Raw genomic sequence first — 25,117 nt, forward strand, 5'->3', positions numbered from 1 at the left:
TTTCATTTGATGTGGGAATGCAACCCAATTAGAAGGTTCTGGTCAGAGGTCACGGCCTTCATCAGCTCCATAGTTCAGATACCGAATATTTGCAACCCTTTGCAATGCTTACTGGGGTATATTGATGATGAAGGACTATCCAAGAATGTGCAAACCTTTATATGTATAGTATTATTCTATGCAAAAAAATCAATAACCATACACTGGAAATTGCAATCCTCCCCTACCATAGCCATCTACTGCTTGACAACTTTCAGCAGGGTAATGCACCATGTCACAAAGCTAAAATCAGCTCAAAATGGTTTCTTAAACATTACAATGAGTTTAAAAACAAAATTGAAACAATACGTGATGAGATATCCAGCACCCAGCTTCCATCCCACACCAATACACCAGGTCCAACACCACACTCAATACTTTCCTTCTTCAGCCCTGTTTCCACTGAGGAAATGCCAAACTTTTTACCAATGCCCACCTCACCACCTGTCCCCTAGACCAGTGGTCATCAACCCTGTCCTCAGGGCCCACTAACAGGCCAGGATTTATGTATTAACTTGGGGAGATGCAGACTAGAATACTGAAATCACTGAGCAGCAAATGATATCACCTGTGATTTATTTCAGTTATCTTGCAAACATGGCCTGTTAGTGGGCCATGAGGACAGGGTTGATGACCACATCCCCTCACAATTACTGCAACCACCTTCCTGCTCTATCCTAAACTCTCTAACCCACATCTTCAACCTCTCCCTCTCCCCCGGCACCTTTTCTTCCCCGCTCAAACATGCACTGGTTACCCCATATTAAAAAACCCTCACTGGACCCCACCTGTTTAAATAACTTAAGACCCATTTCCCTGCTCCCGTTTGCCTCGCCTTGTTCACAACTGTATGAGCTTCTACCTCACTGACAACAACCTTCTTGATCCCCTACAGTCCGGCTTCCACCCACAACATTCCTCTGAAACTGCCCTACTAAAACTCACCAACGACCTACTAACTGCTTCATACTCATACTCTTGGACCTTTCTGCTGAATTCAAAACAGTTGACCACCCACTCCTCCTCAATAAACTCCACTGCCTTGGCCTCCATGATTCTGCTCTTTCCTGGTTCCCTAACCACCTATTTCGGCGCTCTTTCAGTGTCACATATGATGCCATCTCCTTCATTCCTCTTCCTCTTTCTGTTGGGGTAACCCAAAGCTCCATCCTTGGGCCCATCCTATTCTCTCTCTTTACCTCTTCCCTGGGCCAGTTGATAATCTCCCATGGTTTCCAATACCACCTATATGCTGAGGACACCCAGGTCTATCTCTTGACTCCTCAACTCACCCCCTTAATCTCCTCACGTATCACAAACTTACTGAGCAACATATCAGTATGGATGTCACGCCACTTCCTCTCACTCAATCTTTTGAAAACTGAGCTCATTTTGTGCTCCCCGATCCCCTCCCCGTAAGTTTACCATTGAGATCAATGGCATAACCACACCAAGAAGCTGGGTGTGACCATAGACTCTGACCTCTCCTACAGCCCCCACATCCAATCATCTTCCCCTTCACCTCCGAAACATTTCCAGAATTCACCCCTTCCTGACTAGCATCACCACAAAACAACTTTTTCACTGCTTGGTTATTTCTCGCCTTACACAGGCTAGCCCACCTTCAGTCTATTATGAATGCTGCTGCTAGACTAATACACCTTATTAACTGATCCTTGAATGCTTATCCTCCCTGCAAATCCCTTCACTGGCTTTCCCTATCCCATTGTATAAAATTCAAAATACTAACCACAACATTGCCCCCAGCTACATCACCAACCTCATCTGCAGATATCACCCAAATAGTCATCTCCGCTCCTCCCAAGACCTTCTGCTCTCTAGCTCCATTGTTACCTCCTCCCATGCTTGCTTCCAGGACTTCTCCAGAGCCTCTCCCATACTCTGAAACTCCCTGCCCAGTATGTCCAGACAGCCCCTATCCTTGAAAACTCACGGAAGCCTACCCCACCTCCACCTAAGAACTGTAGACGTGTCACCTCTATCAGACCATCCCCTGCGGATATTACCTTTTATACCACCTCCCCCTCCCTTTAGATTGTAAGCTCCATGACCAAGGCCCTTCTATTTTTTTGTATTGAACTGTATTTTAATTGTACTGTATTCCCTCTACATTGCAAAGCACTGCGTAAACTGTTGGCGCTATATAAATCCTTTATAATAATAATATCAGTAAAGTCAGATGAAAGTCACGATCTGACTAGGTGGATCTTGAACTAACATAGTCAGTTGTAGATTTTAACATTGTTTCTCTTATGACAGGTTTAATTTATAAATGTATTGATTTAATTTTATATCAGGCCATCCCATTTTCTCAGACACTGCTTGTGTGTGATGATTCTAACTATAGGTGAATTACCAAATGGTGTTTGCGTTACGCGGGGTGTTGTTCACACAAGAGACTTAACTATACAGTAATCTTGTCTGATTAATAACTATCAGTGTGTGTTTGTTCACCAAAAGTAAATTTTCTACACATCATGACTGCATTGTCATTTTAGGTCTTCCAAGTTTTATTCAAATTGTATCAGTGCTGTAAAGAGACACAGCGAGCGCCAGTTATATTTTTCCAGACAGTGCCAAATCGCTCAGTCATGTAAGGCACACCATGGTCATCGGAGTCTCTGTTCGCTTGATTGGCTTGAATAGGACAGCTGTACTTTCCCAGATTTAAACCTGTACATGCAAGGGCCAGCACTGCATCACACCACCCATGACCGCTGCCCCCTCAAGCGACTATGGAATTAACATCCCAGGTCAGGGAAAGGCATTTGTAAATGTGAGATAATCATTAACACTTCCACTGCCAGAGAGAATCATTAAGCCAGCTTCTAGCCAGAGCACTGCCCTGCAGCCACCCTCACGCTAAAGCCATAAAAAAAATCTGTCCATCCACTAAGAAATAAATTATGCGGCGAGGAGTTTTCCAAAAGTCAAAGCAGATCCAAGATAGTGACTGTGTCTCTCATTCGGATTTTGGGGCCAGTTTTTCTTCTTCCTCCATATCCATCTCAGTGATGACAGAGAAGCACAAAATCTGGGTATAGCGAGTGACAGCAGCTACAGAAAAAACACAAACCAAACACAAGAAAGAATATAAGTGCACTGAATTGTGTTTTGCTTTCTAAGGTAAAAGTAGGAATTACACAACGTTCATACCTGCTACACGCCTTAAGCAGTTTGGTTTCTTGTGTTCAGGGACCCGTACAATTAGGAAATAGACTGGAACTCCAGAGAGAGCTATGGCTATTCCAATCAGAGAGTTGATAAGGTCACTATACAGCGGCACGGCAACCAGGAACACAGTGCAAAGACAAAATATCACCGGAAATACCAGACTCAGCTAAAAGGGAAAAACAAACAAAAAATTATATTGTAAGCTATTGCCTAAGGCAGAGAGCAAAGACTAGGATTAATGGTTTTAAGAGTTATGTTAGGTGAGAAAGACGGAAGTGTGGGCCCGGGACCCACAGAAAAGGTAGATGACCCCCAACTAGGAAGTGGGGTGCATAAGAATAATAAAAGGTGAAAATGTAGTTACCCTCAAAAGGTAACTATCCTTATTTTTAGTTTTCCCCCAAATTTCTTACATCAGTTCCACTGTTTTAGTTTTTATGAAGCAATCCTTTATAACAGGTTAAAAGAGAACTAGGGTCAAAGCTCTTTTGGCCCTACATCTCTTGTGAGTAACAGGAGTACACTTTGTTCTGCACTCCCCTGACCCCTTTTAGCTGTCAGCGGGTTAAAGTCTGCTGTCTGCTGACATCCCTCAGCCGGTCCAGGCTCTGGATCCATCCCAACTTTAATGTCGGAATCCACCCAGATGCCTGGATCAGCAGCTGGCTCAGACCCTGAGAGTGCCGCTCCACAAGCTGGCACTCCAGTGAGTGCTGGAGGGGCAGAGAAGAGAGCTGGTGACTGACAGTCACCGACTCTCTGCTCACTGAAAAATAGAACTGAGTGATCAGTGGTACTTAATTTTTCAGTTCTCGGTCTTAGAGGCGGCCTGAGACAGATGCAGCTTTGGACCGATGCTGCATCCACCTAAGTGAGTATAATTGTTTTTTTTTAATTCCTGAACTTCTCTTTTAAAGTAATGTAAACCCTCAGTTTCTTTAGCACATTCAGCAGTTAATTTAATCACATACTGAGTATGCAGCTTCTTTATCTTTTAATCCTTGCCTATGTTCCTGTTTAAGCTGGTATCATGATTACTGCTCTAGGTTTCGGTTTCAGGTTAGCTAATTTCTCTTGCAGCATCCTATGGAGCCAACCTTGCATGCAGAGACTAGAGTTGTATCTTCCTACAATGTGTGCATCAATAGAAACTCACAGCCCCATATCCTAGGATGGCAAGTCACTCCCCTGCTCCTCTCGCCTCCTCCCCCCATTCCTTCTCCAAGCTAACAGATTGACTGGCTACTGCACTGTGCATTGCCAACTCTTGTCAAGTGCTTGGGTAAGAATTTGAACAATTAGTTCACTGGGGAATGTTTATTTTATCGTGCACAATGTGTTAAGCTATAAAACACTGAGGGTTTAATATTATTTAACATCACGGGACAACCAGATGACAAAAAAGGTGTTAAACAGCGAAAATGCAAGAAGCAACAAAAGACACCAAAGAATCAAAACGTTTCTGTAAAAATAATAACCTTGAGTGGTCGAGGCCTGTCTGGCTCCTTCCAGCGCAAATACAGTTGTCCGGCGATAGAAAGACCCACAAACAACCAATAGCTGAAGCTGTAATAATTGATGAGCTGGAAGATGTCCTTAACACACAGGTACACCAGAGCCATTGCTCCCTGTAGACAGACCGTGGTTAGCATGAGCAGTCTCAGTCATACAAATCTCTGTAGCATTTTTGTTTTTGCTTAGCAGTTGCATTTTTATTAAACAGACTCTATCACTTTAAGAATAATGAAAGCTGCTGACAGCTATGAGCTGCGCGTAGGTACCCAAAGATGTCTGAACAGGCTTGCAACAGATTTCAGTGCCCTTTGCTTTTTCATAATGCTAGATTGGTCTGATCAGGCAAAGCTCTGACACTTCCTGGTAGTGTCAGTGTTTTCTGCTAAGCCCCACCTTCACACATTCCTATTGGCCTATTAGTATAATGAAAAAGCTCTGCCCAATCAGATCAGTATTTGTGCAAAGTAAAAGATAATGGAAGCTTCTATATGCATGTGAAGGCACCTCTGGTTCCCTTTACTTTATACAGTACATATCAGCAATTTTTAGTGTTCTTAACATAACATTTCTTTAAAGCTTAAATCTTTTTTTTTATCTCACAAGGGATGGCACTTAGATTGCATGAGAAGTGTCCATTATGCTGGAGGCTGCTCTGTTTGGTAAAAGCTCCATTCCTCTGCACCCCCATATCCTTGCAACTGTGATCTTTGGTTCTGCAGGGTTTAATAAAAGCCACTGGACCTGTCACAGGTGCTCAACTGTTGAATATGCCTGCTCCTTCTGCTACATTCCTCCATTCATAAAAGCTGCACTATTGCTTCTTACAATGAAAATGAATGCAAGATGAGCAGATGAATGAAAGGCACACCTCCTCCATTCATAGAGCACTTTTCATTGCAAGTATTACTCTTATGAACTAAGGACATAGCAAAAAGGGTGGGCATAGTTGTCACTTTCAACAAGTTCCTGTGACAGGTCTAGTGGCTCATATTAACTCCTGCAGTACTGAACGATCAAAGCTGTGGGGTAGCTGTAGGGATGGGAGCCCCATACATATATACCCATTTAACAAGTCCTGCTTTCAAAAGAGAGCAGCCACTAGCACAAGGAACACTTGTATACCTTGAAATACGAAGAAAGCATATCCTTTTATAATGTGTACGTGTCTCAATTAAAAGCACTAATGCCCCATACACGCAATTGGAAATTCAGCCAGCAAAAGACAAATGAGAGCTTTTGGTCAGAAAATGCGACTGTGCCAGCAAAAGATTATGGGCAGGTTCTAAATTTTTCGCTCGGAAAAAGTTCAGATCGTCTGTACAAATTCCGACGTGCAAAATTCCTACGCATGCTCTGAAACAATTCTACGCATGCTCCGAAGCATTGAACTTCATTTTCTCGGCTCGTCGTAGTGTTGTACGTCACTGCGTTCTTGATGGTCGAAAGTTCAGCGAACTTTTGTGTGACCGTGTGTATGCAAGCCAAGCTTGAGCGGAATCCCGTTGGAACAACCATCCAAGATTTTTCAGACGGAAAATCCACTCGTGTGTACATGGCAAAAGTGTCTAATTTCTGTCTCTGCTATCTGCATGAATCACTTCTGACAAGTTTTCCAGACACCAAGAGAAAAATGGTGACAGGGGAGGGAACTTCACCGCGCCCTGCGCACTCCCAGCACCATCAACGACAGGGACCAGAAAGCTCCCGATGCGATTGGGAGCGTTCCGATCATGTGACAGCCAATCTCAGCATCACATGACCCACCTTTCTGCATCTAGAAGTTCTTAAAGGGCCGGGAGGCAGCGACAGAAGGGTTTACGTTCCCCTGCATACAAGAGACATTGGGTTTGATTTACTGACGAATGCAGGCTGTTTACTTAGCAAGCTAAAAGTTGTTAAAAAATACAGTGAGCCTGTGTTCAATTTAAATTCTCAGTCATGTGCAAGGGAAATTTTGCTGAGACATGACTGGTTGATTAAAGTGAACATTACTTCACCTAAGTTTACTAAGCTTAGTGAACATTCACTTTGCTAAGTAAAGCTGAAGTCCATTGGAAGGCTGCAGAGGACATCACATGAGAATGATACAGTGCCTGGATGACATTTCCTAGATGAAACTAAAGCCGGCCATAGATGGTTCAAATCTCGGCTGGTTCAGCAGGGACCAGATGAGATTTGATCCATGGATGGGCAGGCTGATTGTATCCAAGTCGATCCATCGATCAACATGGATACACCCAGCATGTCTGATTTCATGCGATTATTGCCAGTGGCTATAGCCACTAGCAGTACTCATTGTATAGCTCCGCGGGAAGGATTCCCCCAGCAACACTGACTGTGTTAACGGGGAGAATTGAACGATTTTATTTCCTACAACGCGTAGTTGCAAGAAAGAAAGTTGCATCATCTATGGTCTGCCTAATTTTGCAGTGTTTGTTTACTCTAGACCAGTGGTCATCAACCTGTCCTCAAGGACCACTAAGTGTCGGTTCACACTGAGGCAGCACAACTTGCAGCGCGACTGCCTCAGACGTCCTGGACACAACAACTACAGCGACTTGCAAAACGACTTCTCGCCTCCAAAGTCATACAGGAACCTTTTTCTAAGTCGGAGCGACTTGTGTCACTCCAATTAGAATGGTTCCATTGTACAGAATGGGATGCGACTTGGCAGGCGGCTAAGTCGCCTGACAAGTCGTCCCAGTGTTAACCGACCCTTTCAGGCCAGGTTTGCAAGATAACTGAAATACATCACAGGTGATATCATTTGCTGCTCAGTGATTACAGTATTCTTGTCTGCATCTCCCCAAAATAATACATAAAACCCGGCCTGTTAGTGGGCCCTGAGGACAGGGTTGATGACCACTGGTCTAGACTATCTCCCAGGAAAATTCCAATATAAATGATTTTTTTTTTAAAATCCCATATCTATCTTCAACAAAGAAAAGACCCCATTCAAATTTCGTGTAGCAGAAAAGCACATTTCCATTCGGTTCTTTTTTTTTGCATTTTCCACATATCCCCCATAAGGCAAGTCCATTCACTTGAATGGACTAACACCCTATGCGTGACAAATGCACCAAAGAAGCTACAGAACTATTATTGGGTGTGGAGCATTGCATTGTGGTGTGAAAAGAAATGCATGACAAAATTTGTACCTGCTTACCATGTTTGCGGTGCAATCTGGAATCACAGGCAGAATTGCGTGATTCTGCCCACGATTTTGATATGCTAAGGTGTGAACGCAGCCTAAATGATCAAATGTTTTACAGGTATCCAAGAGTAACATTCTATCTGAAGCCCCATACATACAGTATATAACCATTTTACATAGACTTCTTTCAAAAAGCCACCTTTTTAACTGTCTAGTGCCAATCATTTATAATACTTAATCCTGGGTGATGCTTCATTATCTACAAATTATGTGTAGTATTTCTTCTATATACATTGTCTATAACTTTTTTACTTTTTCTTTAGTAATGCAGCAATTAATAACATCCCTTAGGAAAATATTACCGTTACTATGATTTTTCCTTCCACATATGGTGATTTTGTCATATGAGACATAAGAGCTCATTGCCATTGCAGCTTCCTTTTGAAAATGCTAGATGCCTGGCTGTGTCTAAATTCTGTATGTTTCAGTCATAGTCCTGGAACAAGCATGCTGTAAATGAACTTGTGTCAGAACTACTTATCTCAATATCTGTCCCAGGGTCAGTGACTCAGACAGCATTGATATCAAACCATCAGAAGGACAGCCAGGGAATGAGCATTCTCAACGGAGAGTTCAATAATGGCAGCATCCATCAATCTTTAGAGTCCCATACACACCATCAGATTTTCTGCTGATTTTTGTCTTCAAATTTACCAAAACCATATAGTGTAAGGGCCTGCCTGATTGCATACAAATTGAATCTCCTAAGGTTTGACCTCATATTATATGGTTTTGGTAAATCTGAAGGAAAAAATCAGCAGAAAATCATGCCTATGGGGCTTTATAATGCCCTATACACACGATAGGATTTTCCGACAACAAAACCGTGGCTTTTTTTCAGACGGATGTGGGCTCAAATTTGTCTTGCATACACACGGTCACACAAATGTTGTCGGAAATTCCGAATTTCAAGAAAGAACGCAGTGACGTACGACAAGCCAAGAAAAATGAAGTTCAATAGCCAGTGAGGCTCTTCTGCTTGATTCCAAGCATGCGTGGACTTTTGTGCGTCAGACTTATGTACACATGATCGGAATTTCCAAAAATACATTTTGTTGTCAGAAAATTTGAGAACCTGCTCTCAAACATTTGTTGGCGGAAATTACGACAACAAATGTTCTATGGAACATACAAACGGTCATAATTTCTGACAACAAACTCATATCGGGCAGCTATTGGCTACTGGCTATTGAAATTCCTTTTTCTAATCCCGTCATACGTCACCACGTTCTAAACAATGGGACTTTGGTGTGATTTGTGTAGGCAAGTCCGTTTCGGCGGAACTCCGTCGAAAAGTCCTTCGCAGTTAAGTCCGTCGAGAAGTCCGCTCGTGTGTGCGGCGCATAAGGCAAAAGAAATGACCAGGATACATGAACAAACTTTTCTAGGCAATCATTGTGGTTGTTTTAGCGCCATTTCCATTTTTATGAAGTTTGGACATCCCAAAGTCCCAGAGCTGACTGAATCTAATAAAGATCCAGCTATTGTATTGATGCTATATGGGTGCTTTTCATGTTACAACACCATCCCGTTTAGCTTTCTGACACCAAATTGCCAGTCACACTTCCTCCAGCTGACATTTCCATATAATCACAGCTTCCTTTTTTCATTATCTCTGACGAAATCGTTAAAAATATATTATTCATTAATCAGCACTTTCCCAAACCATTGCTTTAAGGCCTATGCTGAGGTTGTTGTTGATTTCAAAACTGGTATAGTCCTGTCTGAGTTATTACAGTGATCATAAGATGAAATGGCGTAGGGAGCACCTACATTAAACAGCAAGGCAGGAATGGGCGTGAATCGCTCCACATGGATCATACTGAGAGCATCAGGAAGGTGTCCTTCTCTGGATCCCACAAAAAAGAGCCTGAAACATAAGACACAATAAAGTGTATATATATTTAAAAAAAAAACATAAATGTTGTCTTTAAATGAGGTTCTGCATTAGTTTTCTTTTTCAAGCATTTTTGCCTGTTTTTTCACCTGCTGATTTAGCTAGTAACATACTTCATGTCCTAGTATGACAACGTTCAGTCACTGCGCTGTATCTAGAAGAAGCAGCACTGTTACCCTACAAGCGTGAGACAAGCATGTTGAGACAATAGGACACCTTCCACCCCCGTACTGGGGGTGGATGCTGCCATTTTTTTATGCATATCAGTACAGGTTGCTAGGATGCTGGCAGCCCAAACCACACAGTTTCATTGGTTGCTAGGATGCTGGTGCCCCAGGCGTCACAGTGTCATTAGTTGCTAGGATGCTGGTGGCCCAGGCTGCACATTGTCATTGGTTGCTAGGATGCTGGTGGCCCAGGCTGCATGGTGTCATTGGTTGCTAGGATGCTGCTGGCCCAGGCTGTACAGTGTCATTGTTTGCTAGGATGCTGATGCCCCAGGTGTTACAGTGTCATTAGTTGCTAGGATGCTGGTGGCCCAGGCTGCACAGTGTAATTGGTTGGTAGGATGCTGGTGGCCCAGGCTGTACAGTGTCATTGTTTGCTAGGATGCTGATGCCTCAGGCGTCACAGTGTCATTAGTTGCTAGAATGCTGGTGGCCCAGCCGTCACAGTGTCATTGGTTGCTAGGATGCTGGTGGCCCAGGCTGCACAGTGTCATTGGTTGCTAGGATGGTGGTGGCCCAGGCTGCACGGTGTCATTGTTTGATAGGATGCTGGCAGCCCAAACCACACAGTTTCATTGGTTGCTAGGATGCTAGTGGCCCAGGCTGCACAGTGTCATTGGTTGCTAGGATGCTGGTGGCCCATGCTGCACAGTGTCATTGTTAGCTAGGATGCTGGTGGCCCAGGATGCACAGTGTCATTATTAACTAGGATGCTAGTGACCCAGGATGCACAGTGTCATTGTTAACTAGGATGCTATTGACCCAGGATGCACAGTGTCATTGTTAGCTAGGATGCTAGTGGCCCAGGATGCACAGTGTCATTGTTAGCTAGGATGCAAGTGACCCAGGATGCACAGTGTCATTGTTAGCTAGGATGCTAGTGGCCCAGGATGCACAGTGTCATTGTTAGCTAGGATGCTAGTGACCCAGGATGCACAGTGTCATTGTTAACTAGGATGCTAGTGACCCAGGATGCACAGTGTCATTGTTAGCTAGGATGCAAGTGACCCAGGATGCACAGTGTCATTGTTAGCTAGGATGCTAATGGTTCAGGATGCACAGTGTCATTGTTAACTAGGATGCTAGTGACCCAGGATGCACAGTGTCATTGTTAGCTAGGATGCAAGTGACCCAGGATGCACAGTGTCAAATGTTAGCTAGGATGCTAATGGTTCAGGATGCACAGTGTCATTGTTAACTAGGATGCTAGTGGCCCAGGATGCACAGTGTCATTGTTAGCTAGGATGCAAGTGACCCAGGATGCACAGTGTCATTGTTAGCTAGGATGCTAATGGTTCAGGATGCACAGTGTCATTGTTAGCTAGGATGCTAATGGTTCAGGATGCACAGTGTCATTGTTAGCTAGGATGCTAGTGACCCAGGATGCACAGTGTCATTGTTAGCTAGGATGCTAGTGGCCCAGGATGCACAGTGTCATTATTAACTAGGATGCTAGTGACCCAGGATGCACAGTGTCATTGTTAGCTAGGATGCTAGTGACCCAGGATGCACAGTGTCATTGTTAGCTAGGATGCTAGTGACCCAGGATGCACAGTGTCATTGTTAGCTAGGATGCTAGTGGCCCAGGATGCACAGTGTCAATGTTAGCTAGGATGCAAGTGACCCAGGATGCACAGTGTCATTGTTAGCTAGGATGCTAATGGTTCAGGATGCACAGTGTCATTGTTAACTAGGATGCTAGTGACCCAGGATGCACAGTGTCATTGTTAGCTAGGATGCAAGTGACCCAGGATGCACAGTGTCATTGTTAGCTAGGATGCTAATGGTTCAGGATGCACAGTGTCATTGTTAACTAGGATGCTAGTGGCCCAGGATGCACAGTGTCATTGTTAGCTAGGATGCAAGTGACCCAGGATGCACAGTGTCATTGTTAGCTAGGATGCTAATGGTTCAGGATGCACAGTGTCATTGTTAGCTAGGATGCTAATGGTTCAGGATGCACAGTGTCATTGTTAGCTAGGATGCTAGTGACCCAGGATGCACAGTGTCATTGTTAACTAGGATGCTAGTGACCCAGGATGCACAGTGTCATTGTTAGCTAGGTTGCTAGTGACCCAGGATGCACAGTGTCATTGTTAGCTAGGATGCTAGTGACCCAGGATGCACAGTGTCATTGTTAGCTAGGATGCTAGTGACCCAGGATGCACAGTGTCATTGTTAGCTAGGATGCTAGTGACCCAGGATGCAGTGTCATTGTTTGCTAAGATGCTGGTGTTCTGTGGTCCACAAAGGTGAATTGGCCACGGTTAATAACAATCCCTGAGGTAACTTTACAGCTAGTACAAGATGCAAGATAGCACTGAGTTTCTGACAAGATCATCAGGTACTTTTTGCACTTATCATACAATAACAACCAAATGCTTTCACTTGTATGTTTACTAGACTGAAATTGAGAAAATAAGAGGAGTTGTTATGTTTACAACCACTTTTCCCAGGGCATAGCACCTGTCTTCTTGGAAAAGCTTTACAAACAAAATGTCAAACACACTCTACATTGAAATGTGAAATATTTCACTAGCAAATACAAATACAAACACATGATGTGTTTATGTTTCTCTCCCTCACATAGAAGGCACACACTTTCTCTGCAGCACTCTACAGAGAATTTGGAACCAATCAGCGCTCCTGCCGGGAGGCAGGGTGGGATTTATGATCATGTGACTGCCCGCCATGATTGGCAGTCACAGCGGTCACATGATCGGAAAGCTCCTATTCGCAAGCAGTGATTGGAAACTTTCCGTTAGTCGCCAGTAACTGTGCTGGGAGCGCGCAGCGTGAGCGGTCTTGGCACAGCTCTTTTTCCCAAGGCCCACCCGCAGAGAGGCCATACATGTCTTTGCATGCAGCTGGCTCCAAGGGGTTAAAGACGTGCATTTTCGATGGATTCCGGTGTGGTTTTGATGCGCTTTTCCGCATTCCAGATGATTTTATACAGAAAAAATGCAGCAAATTCTGCTTTTAGTGACTGTAATGGAACGCACTGCACTGATGTCAACTAGGGTCATTTGAATCCATGTTAATCCCTTCACACCGACCGTATGCAAATTTGCGTTCATGGCTTGAAGGAGTTATACCAGGGTGATGCCTGCAGCTGCAGGTATCACCACAGCACCATTTTTTAGAGCCAGAGGTTGGCTCTTTAGTTATAACAACCAATGCGCCTTATTATAAAGGAGCAGGAGAGGACGTCCCACCCCGTCCCACTGGGACACCCAAGCCATCCGGTGGTGCATCCGCCGGCTAGGCTCTGATCGGGTCTTCGATGTAAAATCCCGGAACATCACAACTTTAAAAAAAAAATTACAGTATTCAGAATCGACAATTTTGGCGATCTGAATGCTTTTAAGTGCAAAGGAGGGATTTGGGGTCCCCCCCGATCCCTCCCTATAAGAGTACATGTCACCACCTATTACTGTCAAAAGGGGTGTTTACATTACTTGTGACAGCAATAAAAGTGATCAGAATTTTTTTTTTTAAAGGGACAATGTCATTTAATGCATGAAAGTGTCTTCTTTCCCCAAAAATTGCATTTGAAAGACCGTGTGACAAAAAATATTGCAACAATCGCCATTTTATCCTTTGGGGTTTTTGCTAGAAACTTTATATATATATATATATATATATATATATATATATATATATATATATATATATATAATGTGTGTAATGTTTGGGGATTCTAAGTAATTTTCTAGCAAAAAAATACTGATTTTAACTTGTAAGCAACAAATGTCAGAAATAAGCTTAGGCATGAAAGGGTTAAACACTGTCCATTTGTTTTTGATGCAGAATAAAGATGCACTGGACTGCATCTGGTGTGAACCAGCCCTCAGACCAATTATTTGTGAAGATTCACTGGTTACATCTGTAACATTTTCACCTACATTCTATTCTTTTCTTATGGCCTATTTACATGTGTTTGCTTTGATTCAGTAAAACACTTGCATTCTGCTGCATGAAAATGCATGTCAAGTGGAAATGCTATTCTTTCCTGTGTGTCTGGCTCACGTTTATGCACTGCAATTTAGTATGAAAGACAAAGAGAAACTCTATGGGCACATTTACACTTACATATGCGTTAGTATGGGCGCTGCATGAACATGGAGCAGTGCAACATCTTTGGTCAGTGTTATTCTCTTGTTATTTAGGTTCACACTAGCTCACATGGATCAGGAAAGGGGGAGCAGTGCAATGAGATGTTAGCGTATCACACAGCATTTTTTCTTTTCACCATACCTCACAATTTTTTGAGATGGGAATGAGGGACCCCTATCAGCAAAAGTATGCAGGCATCGTATAGGACACACCCCTTGCCACACCCCCCTTAAAAGGAGAATTGTACAAAAAAACAAGGTTGGTTAATCCCACAAGTGCTTTTTTTTTACCACTACTATTCCTTTATATTGGCTTTTAGAATTTACAAATGCAGCCATTTAGAAATTGAATAAAAGTTTTAGCGCTGGAAAAGACTTTTTGAAAGCTAAAAAGTCAATTTTATATACATCTATATAGATCAGACCAAAATGAGGGACAAATGACGAGGAATGAGGGACTGAGGGACATTGCGCCAAATCAGGGACAGTCCCTTGAAATCAGGGACAGTTGGGGGGCTATGTTTTTATCAATAGTGACACTTCATTAATGTCACCGCACAGCAGTGCAGGGTATTTTGCTGAAGTGTGGTGACATGCTGTGCTATCCAGTGCTCTGCAAAAAAAAATGTAGATATGCTGCATATTACTGCAGCTTATTACACCACACATCACACCAGTATTGCAGTGTGAATGGGACACATTGCTTTCTATATGCCCTAGCGATGATCTGTGTTTATCCAGTTCAGAAAAATGCAGGTCACCGCTGATAGTGTGAACAAGGCCTTGGACTAGATTGATGGTTCCACAATACTATTTTGGTATAGGCAACTACATTGTAATTTATGTGGAATGTCTACTCCTGTAACTAATGTTTGGTTGGACCTGTAAGGTGTGTTTTCAGGTAATGAGCATGCTAAATAGAGGACATCAGAAGATTGAAAAAAAAACTTGTAATTACAGAAACAGGTTAGTTAAAAATTCTGTTACCTGGAAGCAGCAAGAATAGAAGCGTTCAGACCCCCGAAGCATGACAGAGCCACGGCAAGTGGGATCGTCCAGTTAAAGATTCCAAATATCTGATCAGCGAATGTCTGGGAAAAGAGGGATCCAGGACCACATTGACTGAATGATGTGAAGACAGAGAACCTCTTTTACTGACAAAACTGTAGCAAACTCACATTTCTCCTTTTATATGTTGCTGTTTTCTATCAATAACAAAATTCATGAATTTTGCTTTTCAAAATTTGTATCTCTTTTTTTTCCTCTTAGGCACAAAAAATTGACACTTTTTAAGCAAAACTTCAGGAAAACTGTTACACACAGCTGAAATATAAATTTTTAATACTATGTAGCTATTCTTGTGAGTTACATATATTTGCCATACTGCTTAGCCAGGCAGGTAACACACTGTTTCCTGGTCCATGAGCAGTGGCGACCCGTCCCCCATCCATGCGTCAGACCCCCTAATCTACATGCGGGGTGCCTTCTGTACATGTTAAAAATGTTCTTATCCTGAAAAAGAAAACAAATGCAGCCAGCCACTACATCTAAGGACTAGTAAATTGCAATATAATTCGATTTTTTGGGTGGAAGCTATGGGTATACTTGTTGATTCTTGAAATTCTAGAAACCACCTATACCATTGTGCACTTGTTTATTAGGTACAAAATAAAAGTAAAGGTTACTGCTTAGCCAACAATACCCGTTCTACATGAAGTCAATCTGAAAAAAATTTATAAATTCAAACAACACCACGGAAACATAATTCAAAGGCTAACATTGTCATAAGTAATGTAAATTGAAATTACCACTGCCACAGCATCACTTCCCAGAATGGAGCGCATGTCCAGCACAGTGTAATAGGCCACATTGGTCAGCAGGTAAATCACAGTCACAATTGGCATAGAGATCCCAATCGCCAAGGGTAGATTTCTGCAGAGTACATAAAACAAGAATAAAAAGGTAGTAAAGACTATTTCATGTTTCTCCCTTTTTACCTACTCGCCTAACACAAACTAATTTCCTGTCCTGGTACCTGAGCTCTCCTGCCAGTGTAATTTAAATGATAATTCCAGGCATTGTATATTATACATTATCCATCTTGGACCAATAATTGTGTATACGCTATAGCTGGCCAATGCCTCTGGAAGCTGGAAATCACTATAGTAGTACTGTTTGGTCTAGGTGAATGGTGTGATGTCACCGCCCCACCTCTCCAACTCATACAATCAGGTAATGCAAAGAAAATAGCTGCCGTGCTGCGTACCACATCTTACTATTAAAGTGATTGTAAAGTCTATTTTTTTTCCCTATAAAAATAATAAACATGTTATACTTACCTGCTCTGTTGCAGTGGATTTGCACAGAGCAGCCTGGATCCTACTCTTCTTGGGTCCCTCTTCTGTGCTCCTGGCCCCTCCTTCCTGTTCAGTGCCTCCACAGCATGCAGCTTGCTATGGGGGCACCCAAGCTGAGTCACAGCTCTGTGTCCATTCAGAAACGGAGCCCTGACCTGGCCCGCCCCCTCTCTTCCCTGATTGGCTAGCTGACTTTGACAACAGCAGGAGCCAATGGTGTCGCTGCTGTGTCTCAGCCAATCAGGATTGGACAATTGTACTATGAGATGCATGGCTTTAAAATGCAGAATTGTATAACTTGCATCTAAAAATAACATTAGATATGAATATTCAGTAAGAAAGTGACACCATCTACTGAACTAACTGCTGTTCATCTACAGTAAGCATGTTGTCATTACATCCTGTTTTTACTTCCTGTAGGTTGTAGGCTAGTTCCATATTCATATCCCTTCATGCTGGGCTCCTCCCCTGTCCAGATAATATTCTCACCTCTCTGGGTTCTTTATTTCTTCCGTGACAAAGTTTAGTGTGTCCCATCCCGAGTATGAGAAGAGGGCTGAATACAGAGCAAGAGCAATATGCCCAACATCATGGGAGGAACCAGCAAAGGCATCATCAAAGTTCTGAGAATGACCTGACAATCCAAAGACAGTAAAAGTTACATATGAGACAACAAAACAGAGGACTGAGTAAAATATATTTACATGCATACACTGAATGAAAATCTTCTGTGTGTGAACACCAGATATTATCTTGTAAAAACCAGCATTGTGCTGCACATACAGAAAGCAGAGCTGTAAGGGGGACAGATCAGAGAGTAAGAGGGAACTATCAGGTGCTGACACTACAAGCTGTCTGCAAAAAACTACATGAGGGGGTGGATACAAGACCAGTCACCCTAAACAGGGAGAGAGAGCAACAGTGACCAGTCTTTATGAGGCTGGATTCACACCTATGCATTTTTAGTGCTTTTTGCAGATTTGCGCTAAATAACGTGTTCTATAGGAAACCTTGTTAAATGGACTGTAGTGCAAATCTGCAAAATGCAAAAAGCACTAAAAATGTATAGGTGTGAATCCAGCCTTACAGGCAACTCTTGCACGGAGATAAATTTGCAAGCATAGTTGTGAACAGAGCCTTAACATTTTGCAGATAGTACATTATTGGTTACATAGCAGACATTTGATGCAGCTAGGCAGCCGAATACTGTACATACAGTGGTGTGAAAAAGTGTTTGCCCCCTTCCTCATTTCCTGTTCCTTTGCATGTTTGTCACACTTAAGTGTTTCGGAACATCAAACCAATTTAAACAATAGTCAAGGACAACACAAGTAAACACAAAATGCAATTTGTAAATGAAGGTGTTTATTATTAAAGGTGAAAAAAAATCCAAACCATCATGGCCCTGTGTGAAAAAGTGATTGCCCCTAAACCTAATAACTGGTTGGGCCACCCTTAGCAGCAACAACTGCAACCAAGCGTTTGCGATAACGTGCAATAAGGCTTTTACAGCGTCCTGGAGGAATTTTGGCCCACTCATCTTTGCAGAATTGTCCTAATTCAGTTACATTAGAGGGTTTTCGAGCATGAACGGCCTTTTTAAGGTCATACCACAACATCTCAATAGGATTCAGGTCAGGACTTTGGCTAGGCCACTCCAAAGTCTTCATTTTGTTTTTCTTCAGCCATTCGGTGGTGGACTTGCTGGTGTGTTTAGGATCATTGTCCTGCTGCAGAACCCAAGTTCGTTTCAGCTTGAGTACACGAACAGATGGTCGGACATTCTCCTTCAGGATCTCTTGGTAGACAGCAGAATTCATAGTTCCTTTTATCACGGCAAGTCTTCCAGGTCCTGAAGCAGCAAAACAGCCCCAGACCATCACACTACCACCACCATATTTTACTGTTGGTATAATGTTCTTTTTATGAAATGCAGTGTTCCTTCTACGCCAGATATACTTGGACACACACCTTCCAAAGAGTTCCACTTTTGTCTCATCGGTCCACAGAATGTTGTCCCAAAAGTCTTGGGGATCATCAAGATGTGTTGTGGAGAAATTGAGACGAGCTTTGATGTTCTTTTTGCTCAGCAGTGGTTTTCTCCTTGGAACTCTGCCATGCAGGCCATTTTTGCCCAGTCTTTTCCTGATGGTGGAGGCATGAACGCTGACCTTAACTGAGGCAAGTGAGGCCTGCAGTTCCTTGGACGTTGTTGTGGGGTCTTTTGTGACCTCTTGGATGAGTCGTCGCTGTGCTCTTGGGGTAATTTGGGGCGGCCGGCCACTCCTGGGAAGGTTCACCACTGTTCCATGTCTTCGCCATTTGTGGATAATGGCTCTCACTGTGGTTCGCTGGATTCCCAAAGCTTTGGAAATGGCTTTATAACCCTTTCCAGACTAATAGATCTCAATTACTTTCTTTCTCAATTGTTCCTGAATTTCTTTGGGTCTCGGCATGATGTGTAGCTTTTAAGGATCTTCTGGTGGACCTTACTGTGTCAAGCAGCTCCTATTTAAGTGATGCCTTGATTGTGAACAGGTGTGGCAATAATCAGGCCTGGGTGTGGCTAGAGAAATTGAACTCAGGTGTGGACAACCACAGTTATAGTATGTTTTAACAAGGGGGGCAATCACTTTTTCACACAGGGCCATGATGGTTTGGATTTTTTTTCACCTTTAATAATAAACACCTTCATTTACAAATTGCATTTTGTGTTTACTTGTGTTGTCCTTGACTATTGTTTAAATTGGTTTGATGTTCCGAAACACTTAAGTGTGACAAACATGCAAAGGAACAGGAAATGAGGAAGGGGGCAAACACTTTTTCACACCACTGTACAGGGCTGGTGCTACCACTAGGCAAACTAGGTAGCCGCCTAGAGCGCGCTACTGCCTAGGGGTGCCCGGCTGCTGATTTTCCTCCATGTTTGCATGCTCTGCAGGCTACAGCATGTAACTAACTCAATCCCAGGCAGCTGCTCCGTCCAACTGGTGGTGTAATTAGAAGCGCTTCACAGCACTGGAGCCCCAGCGCTAGAGGAAGCAGGGCCAATGCTTCCTGTATAGTGCTGCCTCCTGTCACATGGGCAGGGCAAAGGGGGTGGGGTCAGGGGTGGAGCCAATGGGGGCAGCAAAATTAGGTTTCGCCTAGAGTGTCAAAAATCTTTGCAACAGCCCTGTGTATATATGTCAATGCATGGAATCCCTTTGATACCAAGAATTCTTGTTTTTAAAGCAAATCTCTACTTTGATTATTCAAGGCAATGTAAAAGTTCAACACTATAGCTTAGTCTCTACAACCCTAGTGCCCAACCTATAGACTGGCAGCTGCTTGTAGCCCTTTGACACTTCCTGTGCAGCCCTCTGGGCCCAGGCAAACAGTGGTCTGTTTTGGTGCATATTTAAAGTATAACTAAAGGCAAAACTTTTATTTTTTATTTTTGGATGAGCTGGAGAGGTATTAGAAAACCTGTCAGTTTGTATTGCTGTCCCAGTTAAGGAGATTCACCCTCTCTATTGGTCCTGCTTATTATTATCATTTAAAGTAAAAGAAAATCCAAAATGTCGGGTTATCTCCAAAGAAGTAATAGCGGGAAAATCTTCTTAAGGGGAACACTAGTTCTTTCTGGTTCCTAGAAATTCCCTTAATTTGCAGGGATTTCCTCTCACTTCCTGTTTGGCTATGGAACAAGTAGTAAAGCAAAATCTCAGCAATATGACACAGATGGAGAAAACAAAAAGTCTGACAGGGGTTATAATCCTCCCTTGCTCTATCCAACATGGAAAACAAAAACGTATTGCCTATAGTTCTACTTTAAGCCAGTAAAACAAAAATATTTTTAGAGTGGCGTCTAGTTGTTAATGGTTGGATCTATTTCTTTCACACTGCCTTCCTGTCCCTTTTCTCTTTTTTTTTTTAAGTGGGCTGCAAGAAGCACAGATGTGGAAATGCTGATTTGTAAAGGAACTATAATAGCAGTTTCATGTAATGTGTCTCCAGTCTCTGACAGTCTCATAAAGCATATCCTGAACAACTCTTGTAGCAACTTTGCAGTCTCTGATCATCTCCTGTTCAATGTCTTCAATTTTTGACAGCTTGCTGAAGCATTACAATCACAGAATATTATGTGCGGCACTCTGGAAAAGTACTTTCCTTCAGCCTGAACGTGTCAGCACTAGAACCAGTTGCAGCCCATCCATTAGGGGCGCACAGGCACCGACCCCTCAATGGGATTCCAATGGGGGGGGTGTATTATTTTTTTTTAAGCACGTGATTAAAGCCAGAGGCTCTAATAGGCTTCAAAAAAGGCTGGGCTCGGGCGGTGCAGAACACTGCGCTCCAAGTCCACCCAGTTGTGTGACAGTAGTGAATGAATATTCCCTATCGCAACACTGATCTTCCTCCCGGCCAATCAGGAAGCGGGTCTTGAGATCCGTCATCTGATTGGCTGAAAGGACAGGCGATTCTATTGGACACCTAAGAGGAGGAGACGCACAGTGGAAGCCATCGTGATGCAGGAGAGGACATAGAAAGCTGCTGCCCACCAGCCGTAGGAGCCCGCAACCCATACACAAACCTAGATGGGGTAGGTGCCATGCTTGATGACCGCCCAACCAGGGGGATGTTGTCTGCCACCCCACCAAAAAGAAAAGAAAAACACCAGCCGCCACTAACTAAAACATTACAGTTGGCCACTTAGCAACCTGCTTAATCATAAACAAGGTGAAAGAGTCAAGGTTCCCCTTTACAATTTAGAGGAAATTGTGGAAAATAATAGTAGTAGAGGTGGTAGACTAAGTGAACCTGCTACTTTAACCACTTCAATACCAGGCACTTAAACACCTTCCTGCCCAGACCAATTTTGAGCTTTCAGCGCTGTCGCATTTTGAATGACAATTGTGCGGTCATACAACACTGTACCCAAATGAAATTTTTATCATTTTTTTCCCACAAATAGAGCTTTCTTTTGGTGGTATATGATCACCTCTGCGGATTTTATTTTTTGCTAAACAAATAAAAAAATACCGAAAATTTTGAAAAAAAAATGTTTTTTTTTGTTTCAGTTTCAAAACTTTGCAAATAAGTAAGTTTTCTCCTTCACTGATGGGCACTGATGGGGTTACACTGATGGGCAATGATAAGGCGGCACTGATGGGCACCGATGAGGTGGCACCAATGAAGTGGCACTGATGAGGTGGCATTGATGGACACCGATATGTGGCACTGATAGGCGGCACTGATGGGTGGCACTGAGGGGCGACACGGATGGGCACTGATAGGTGGCACAAATTGGCACTGATAGCTGGCACGGATTGGCATGGATGGGCATGGATAGGTGGCATGGGTTAGTCGGCACAGGTGGGCATGGGTAGGCGGCACAGGTGGGCATGGATGGGCACTGATAGGTGGCATGGATGGGCACTGATAGGCGGCACAGATGGGAACTGATAGGCGGCATTGTATTCTAATATATTGTACTAATGGATGCCAATCAGTGCCAATCAATAATGCATGCCAATCAGTGATGCCCATTGTGGGCACTGATTGGCATCCATTATGGGCACTGATTGGCATCCATTGTGGCACTGACTGGAATCCCTGGTGGTCTAGGGTGGCATACCTTGTCCTGGGCATCCCTGGTGGTCTGGTGGTGTCCCTGGTGGTCCAGTGTGGGCATCCTCGGGGGGGCTGTGCTGATAATCGATCAGCACAGACCCCCCCTGTCAGAGGAGCAGCCGATCGGCTCTCCTCTACTCGCGTCTGACAGACGCGAGTGAGGAAAAGCCGATCACCGGCTTTTCCTATTTACACTGTGATCAGCCGTGATTGAACACGGCTGATCACGTGGTAAAGAGTCTCCGTCGGAGACTCTTTACCGAGATCGTAGTTGCCGGTGTTCTGCCGTATAGTGTCCGGCCATCATATAGCGTCCGCCCCATACTGCGCATGCGCAGTACGGAGTAGACGAAGCTTCGGAAAATTTCCGAAGCTGAACGGCGCCTGCGCCGTGAGTGGAGGTGGTAGCCCCACCATCCAAGCGGACATAGGATTGTGAGTATTAAAGGGCCCCTCGCGGGCGAGCTTCGCTCGCCACGCTTCGGGCTCGGCCTTGCTGCGCTCGGCTCTTTTTTATTCCTACTCTATGTCCACTTGGATAGTGGGGATAGAACCTGGACTCACGGCGCAGGCGCCGTTCATCCTCGGCAATTTTCGGAATCTGTGTTGCTGTGTACTGCGCATGCGCAGTACACAGCGGACACTATCCGATGGAGGACGTTATTAGACAAGACACCGGGTGTCAGACTGACACCCCGCAACAACGATCGCCGCGATGCGCACCCCCGGGGGCGCGCAGCGGCTCATAATCCTGATCACGTCATATGACGTCCGGTCAGGATTATGCAACCACTTTGCCACCGTCTATTTGTTATAGGGCGGGCGGCAAGTGGTTAATCTGAATCACCACAGTACACACTTAAATTAATGCAGACCTTGGTAGACCTATTTTTAAAGTTTGCAAAAATAAGTTAAAGCCACTTTCCTTCAGCCTGAAACCAAACCCATGTTACATTTAGGAAAGGCTTACTTTACGCAAAATAGTGGAGTTGTGAAAAGAACACCCCTGTGGTCCACAATGAAGCATCAACAGGGTTCCTGATTGGAAAAACTATGCTTTATATTATCAAAATAAAGTACATTTTGGCTGCTCTTGATTCTTGAATAACATTTTATAAAATGTGAATTTCCCAAGCATGGTATTCCTCCCACACATAGCATAGTTTGTTTTCTGCAATAACTTGTCCTCTGTTTCCTCCAGTATCTCACCTTGAGCGAGCTTTACAATTCCTGCGATGATGACTGCAATCAGAGCCAAGACTTTGGCATAAGTGAAAACGTCTTGTACACGGGTGCCCCATTTTACATAGGCACAGTTCACAAAGGTGAGAAGTACTAGAAGGTACAATAAAAAAAAATGACTGTAGAAGACCGCAACAGAGCACATAATCAATTTTTATAAGTCTTACACAATAAAGAATAAGGTATAAAAAAGCAATCCAGATTTTTAACATAATTAGTATTACATTATCATTCCTGCACTGATATTATATCATCTAAGAATCTCATAATATTATTGTAATTCTACCATATTATATGTTAATAACACATAATAAAAAATACTTGACGTCTATCTAAAGACAATTTTATTTCAGTTTTTGATAGAGTAGAGACAGACTACAGCCCCATGTTTTTCCTTTTCAATAATTGTTATTACAATTTTAAGCACAATACAAAAACTTATACTTGAACATAATCAGGTAATCATCAAAACAAGGATGCATTTAAAAAAGTAATCAGAGGCCCTGACCGGCTGTACAAAGTAGCTACTACAAGAGTTTCAGGCCTAGCAATCCGGGTCTACTTGTTAGCAAGACCATTTCTCTTATGCCGCGTACACACGATCGGAATTCCGGCCAGAAAAAGACCAATGAGAGCTTTTCATCGGAAAATGCGACCGTGTGTATGCTCCATCGGAATTTAGCTGTCCGAATTTCCGCCAGCCAAAAATTTATAGCATGTTCACAATTTTCACGACGGAAAAACTTTCTATCGGTAATTCCCATCGTGTGTATGCAATTCCGACACGCCAAAAATTTTGCATGCTCAGATTCAACTACGAGACAGAAGCTATTGGCTACTGGCTATAGAACTTCCTTTTTCTAGTCCCATCGTACGTGTTGTAAGTCACCGATCGGAATTTAATGTGTGTAGGCAAGACAGCTTGAGCCGAATTCCGTCGGAATTCCGTCGGGAAAACCATCAGAGCTTTTTCCGACGAGAATTCCAATCGTGTGTACGCAGCATAAGGCTATAAGCCCATAGGTATCAACCACTAGGCATCCAAAAAAATAAAAAAATAGGGATAATAATCAAGTGACATTACAGCAAGTTGTCAGTCACACATATTTCCAGAACATGGTGAACTATAACATTAGCTTCTAGAATGGATCCTGATACCTCAACCCAAGGGGTCTTGATCCCGAGAAAATAATAGAGTCAGAACCAAAAACAGAGAAGCAAGAAATAAAAAAAAGGGGGAAAGAAAAGAGAAAATTAGGAGAAGATCAGAGTAGAGTAGGTCCCCTTAGCACGGGGCTCCCCTTGCAAGGTGGCCCAGTGTCTAGGGAGCTTGGAGATATTCAATCCAGGGGCTCCACACTCTCTCAAACCTAGCTTGTTTATCTCTGCAAATACTTTTTTTTTCATTGATCCTAATCTAGGATATTTTATGTTTCACCAATGTGACATAAATCGCGGGTGATTTCCACGCTTGTGCTATGGTTATTTTAGCTGCTAGAAAGATGAAAAATAGAAGTGTTCGAAGATGTCTGGGGATCGCTTCTGATAGGTCAGCAAACAGCCACAGCTACTTGTTTTTTAATGTGAGGGCAAAATTCTCTTATAGACAGGGGTCACTGGAACAGGTACCCCATTGGAGGATCCGCCCTCCCTATTATTGTTTAGTTACAGCGGTTACATTTTGGGTTTCCCATCATTTT

At 43.3% G+C, this 25,117-nt stretch overlaps 1 protein-coding gene across 1 annotated transcript in view; it reads right to left on the reverse strand.

Moving 5' to 3' along the window:
- Nucleotides 1-2,546: 2,546 nt before the first annotated feature.
- The window catches only part of SLC7A7 (solute carrier family 7 member 7), a 51,467-nt gene continuing 28,896 nt past the window's right edge, over nucleotides 2,547-25,117 (reverse strand). The window contains exons 3-10 of the mRNA XM_077468723.1: nucleotides 23,385-23,510; nucleotides 17,049-17,193; nucleotides 16,011-16,134; nucleotides 15,190-15,293; nucleotides 9,737-9,833; nucleotides 4,713-4,862; nucleotides 3,217-3,400; nucleotides 2,547-3,117 (exon numbers count right to left, since the gene is read on the reverse strand). Coding sequence (XP_077324849.1) covers nucleotides 3,023-3,117; nucleotides 3,217-3,400; nucleotides 4,713-4,862; nucleotides 9,737-9,833; nucleotides 15,190-15,293; nucleotides 16,011-16,134; nucleotides 17,049-17,193; nucleotides 23,385-23,510 — 1,025 coding nt within the window. The 3' untranslated portion in view covers nucleotides 2,547-3,022. The remainder of the gene's footprint in view (nucleotides 3,118-3,216; nucleotides 3,401-4,712; nucleotides 4,863-9,736; nucleotides 9,834-15,189; nucleotides 15,294-16,010; nucleotides 16,135-17,048; nucleotides 17,194-23,384; nucleotides 23,511-25,117) is intronic.

The sequence above is a fragment of the Lithobates pipiens genome, unplaced genomic scaffold, assembly GCF_037356315.1.
Source record: "Lithobates pipiens isolate NorthernLeopardFrog02 unplaced genomic scaffold, aLitPip1_a1.2 Scaffold_11, whole genome shotgun sequence".
Classification (NCBI taxonomy): domain Eukaryota; kingdom Metazoa; phylum Chordata; class Amphibia; order Anura; family Ranidae; genus Lithobates; species Lithobates pipiens.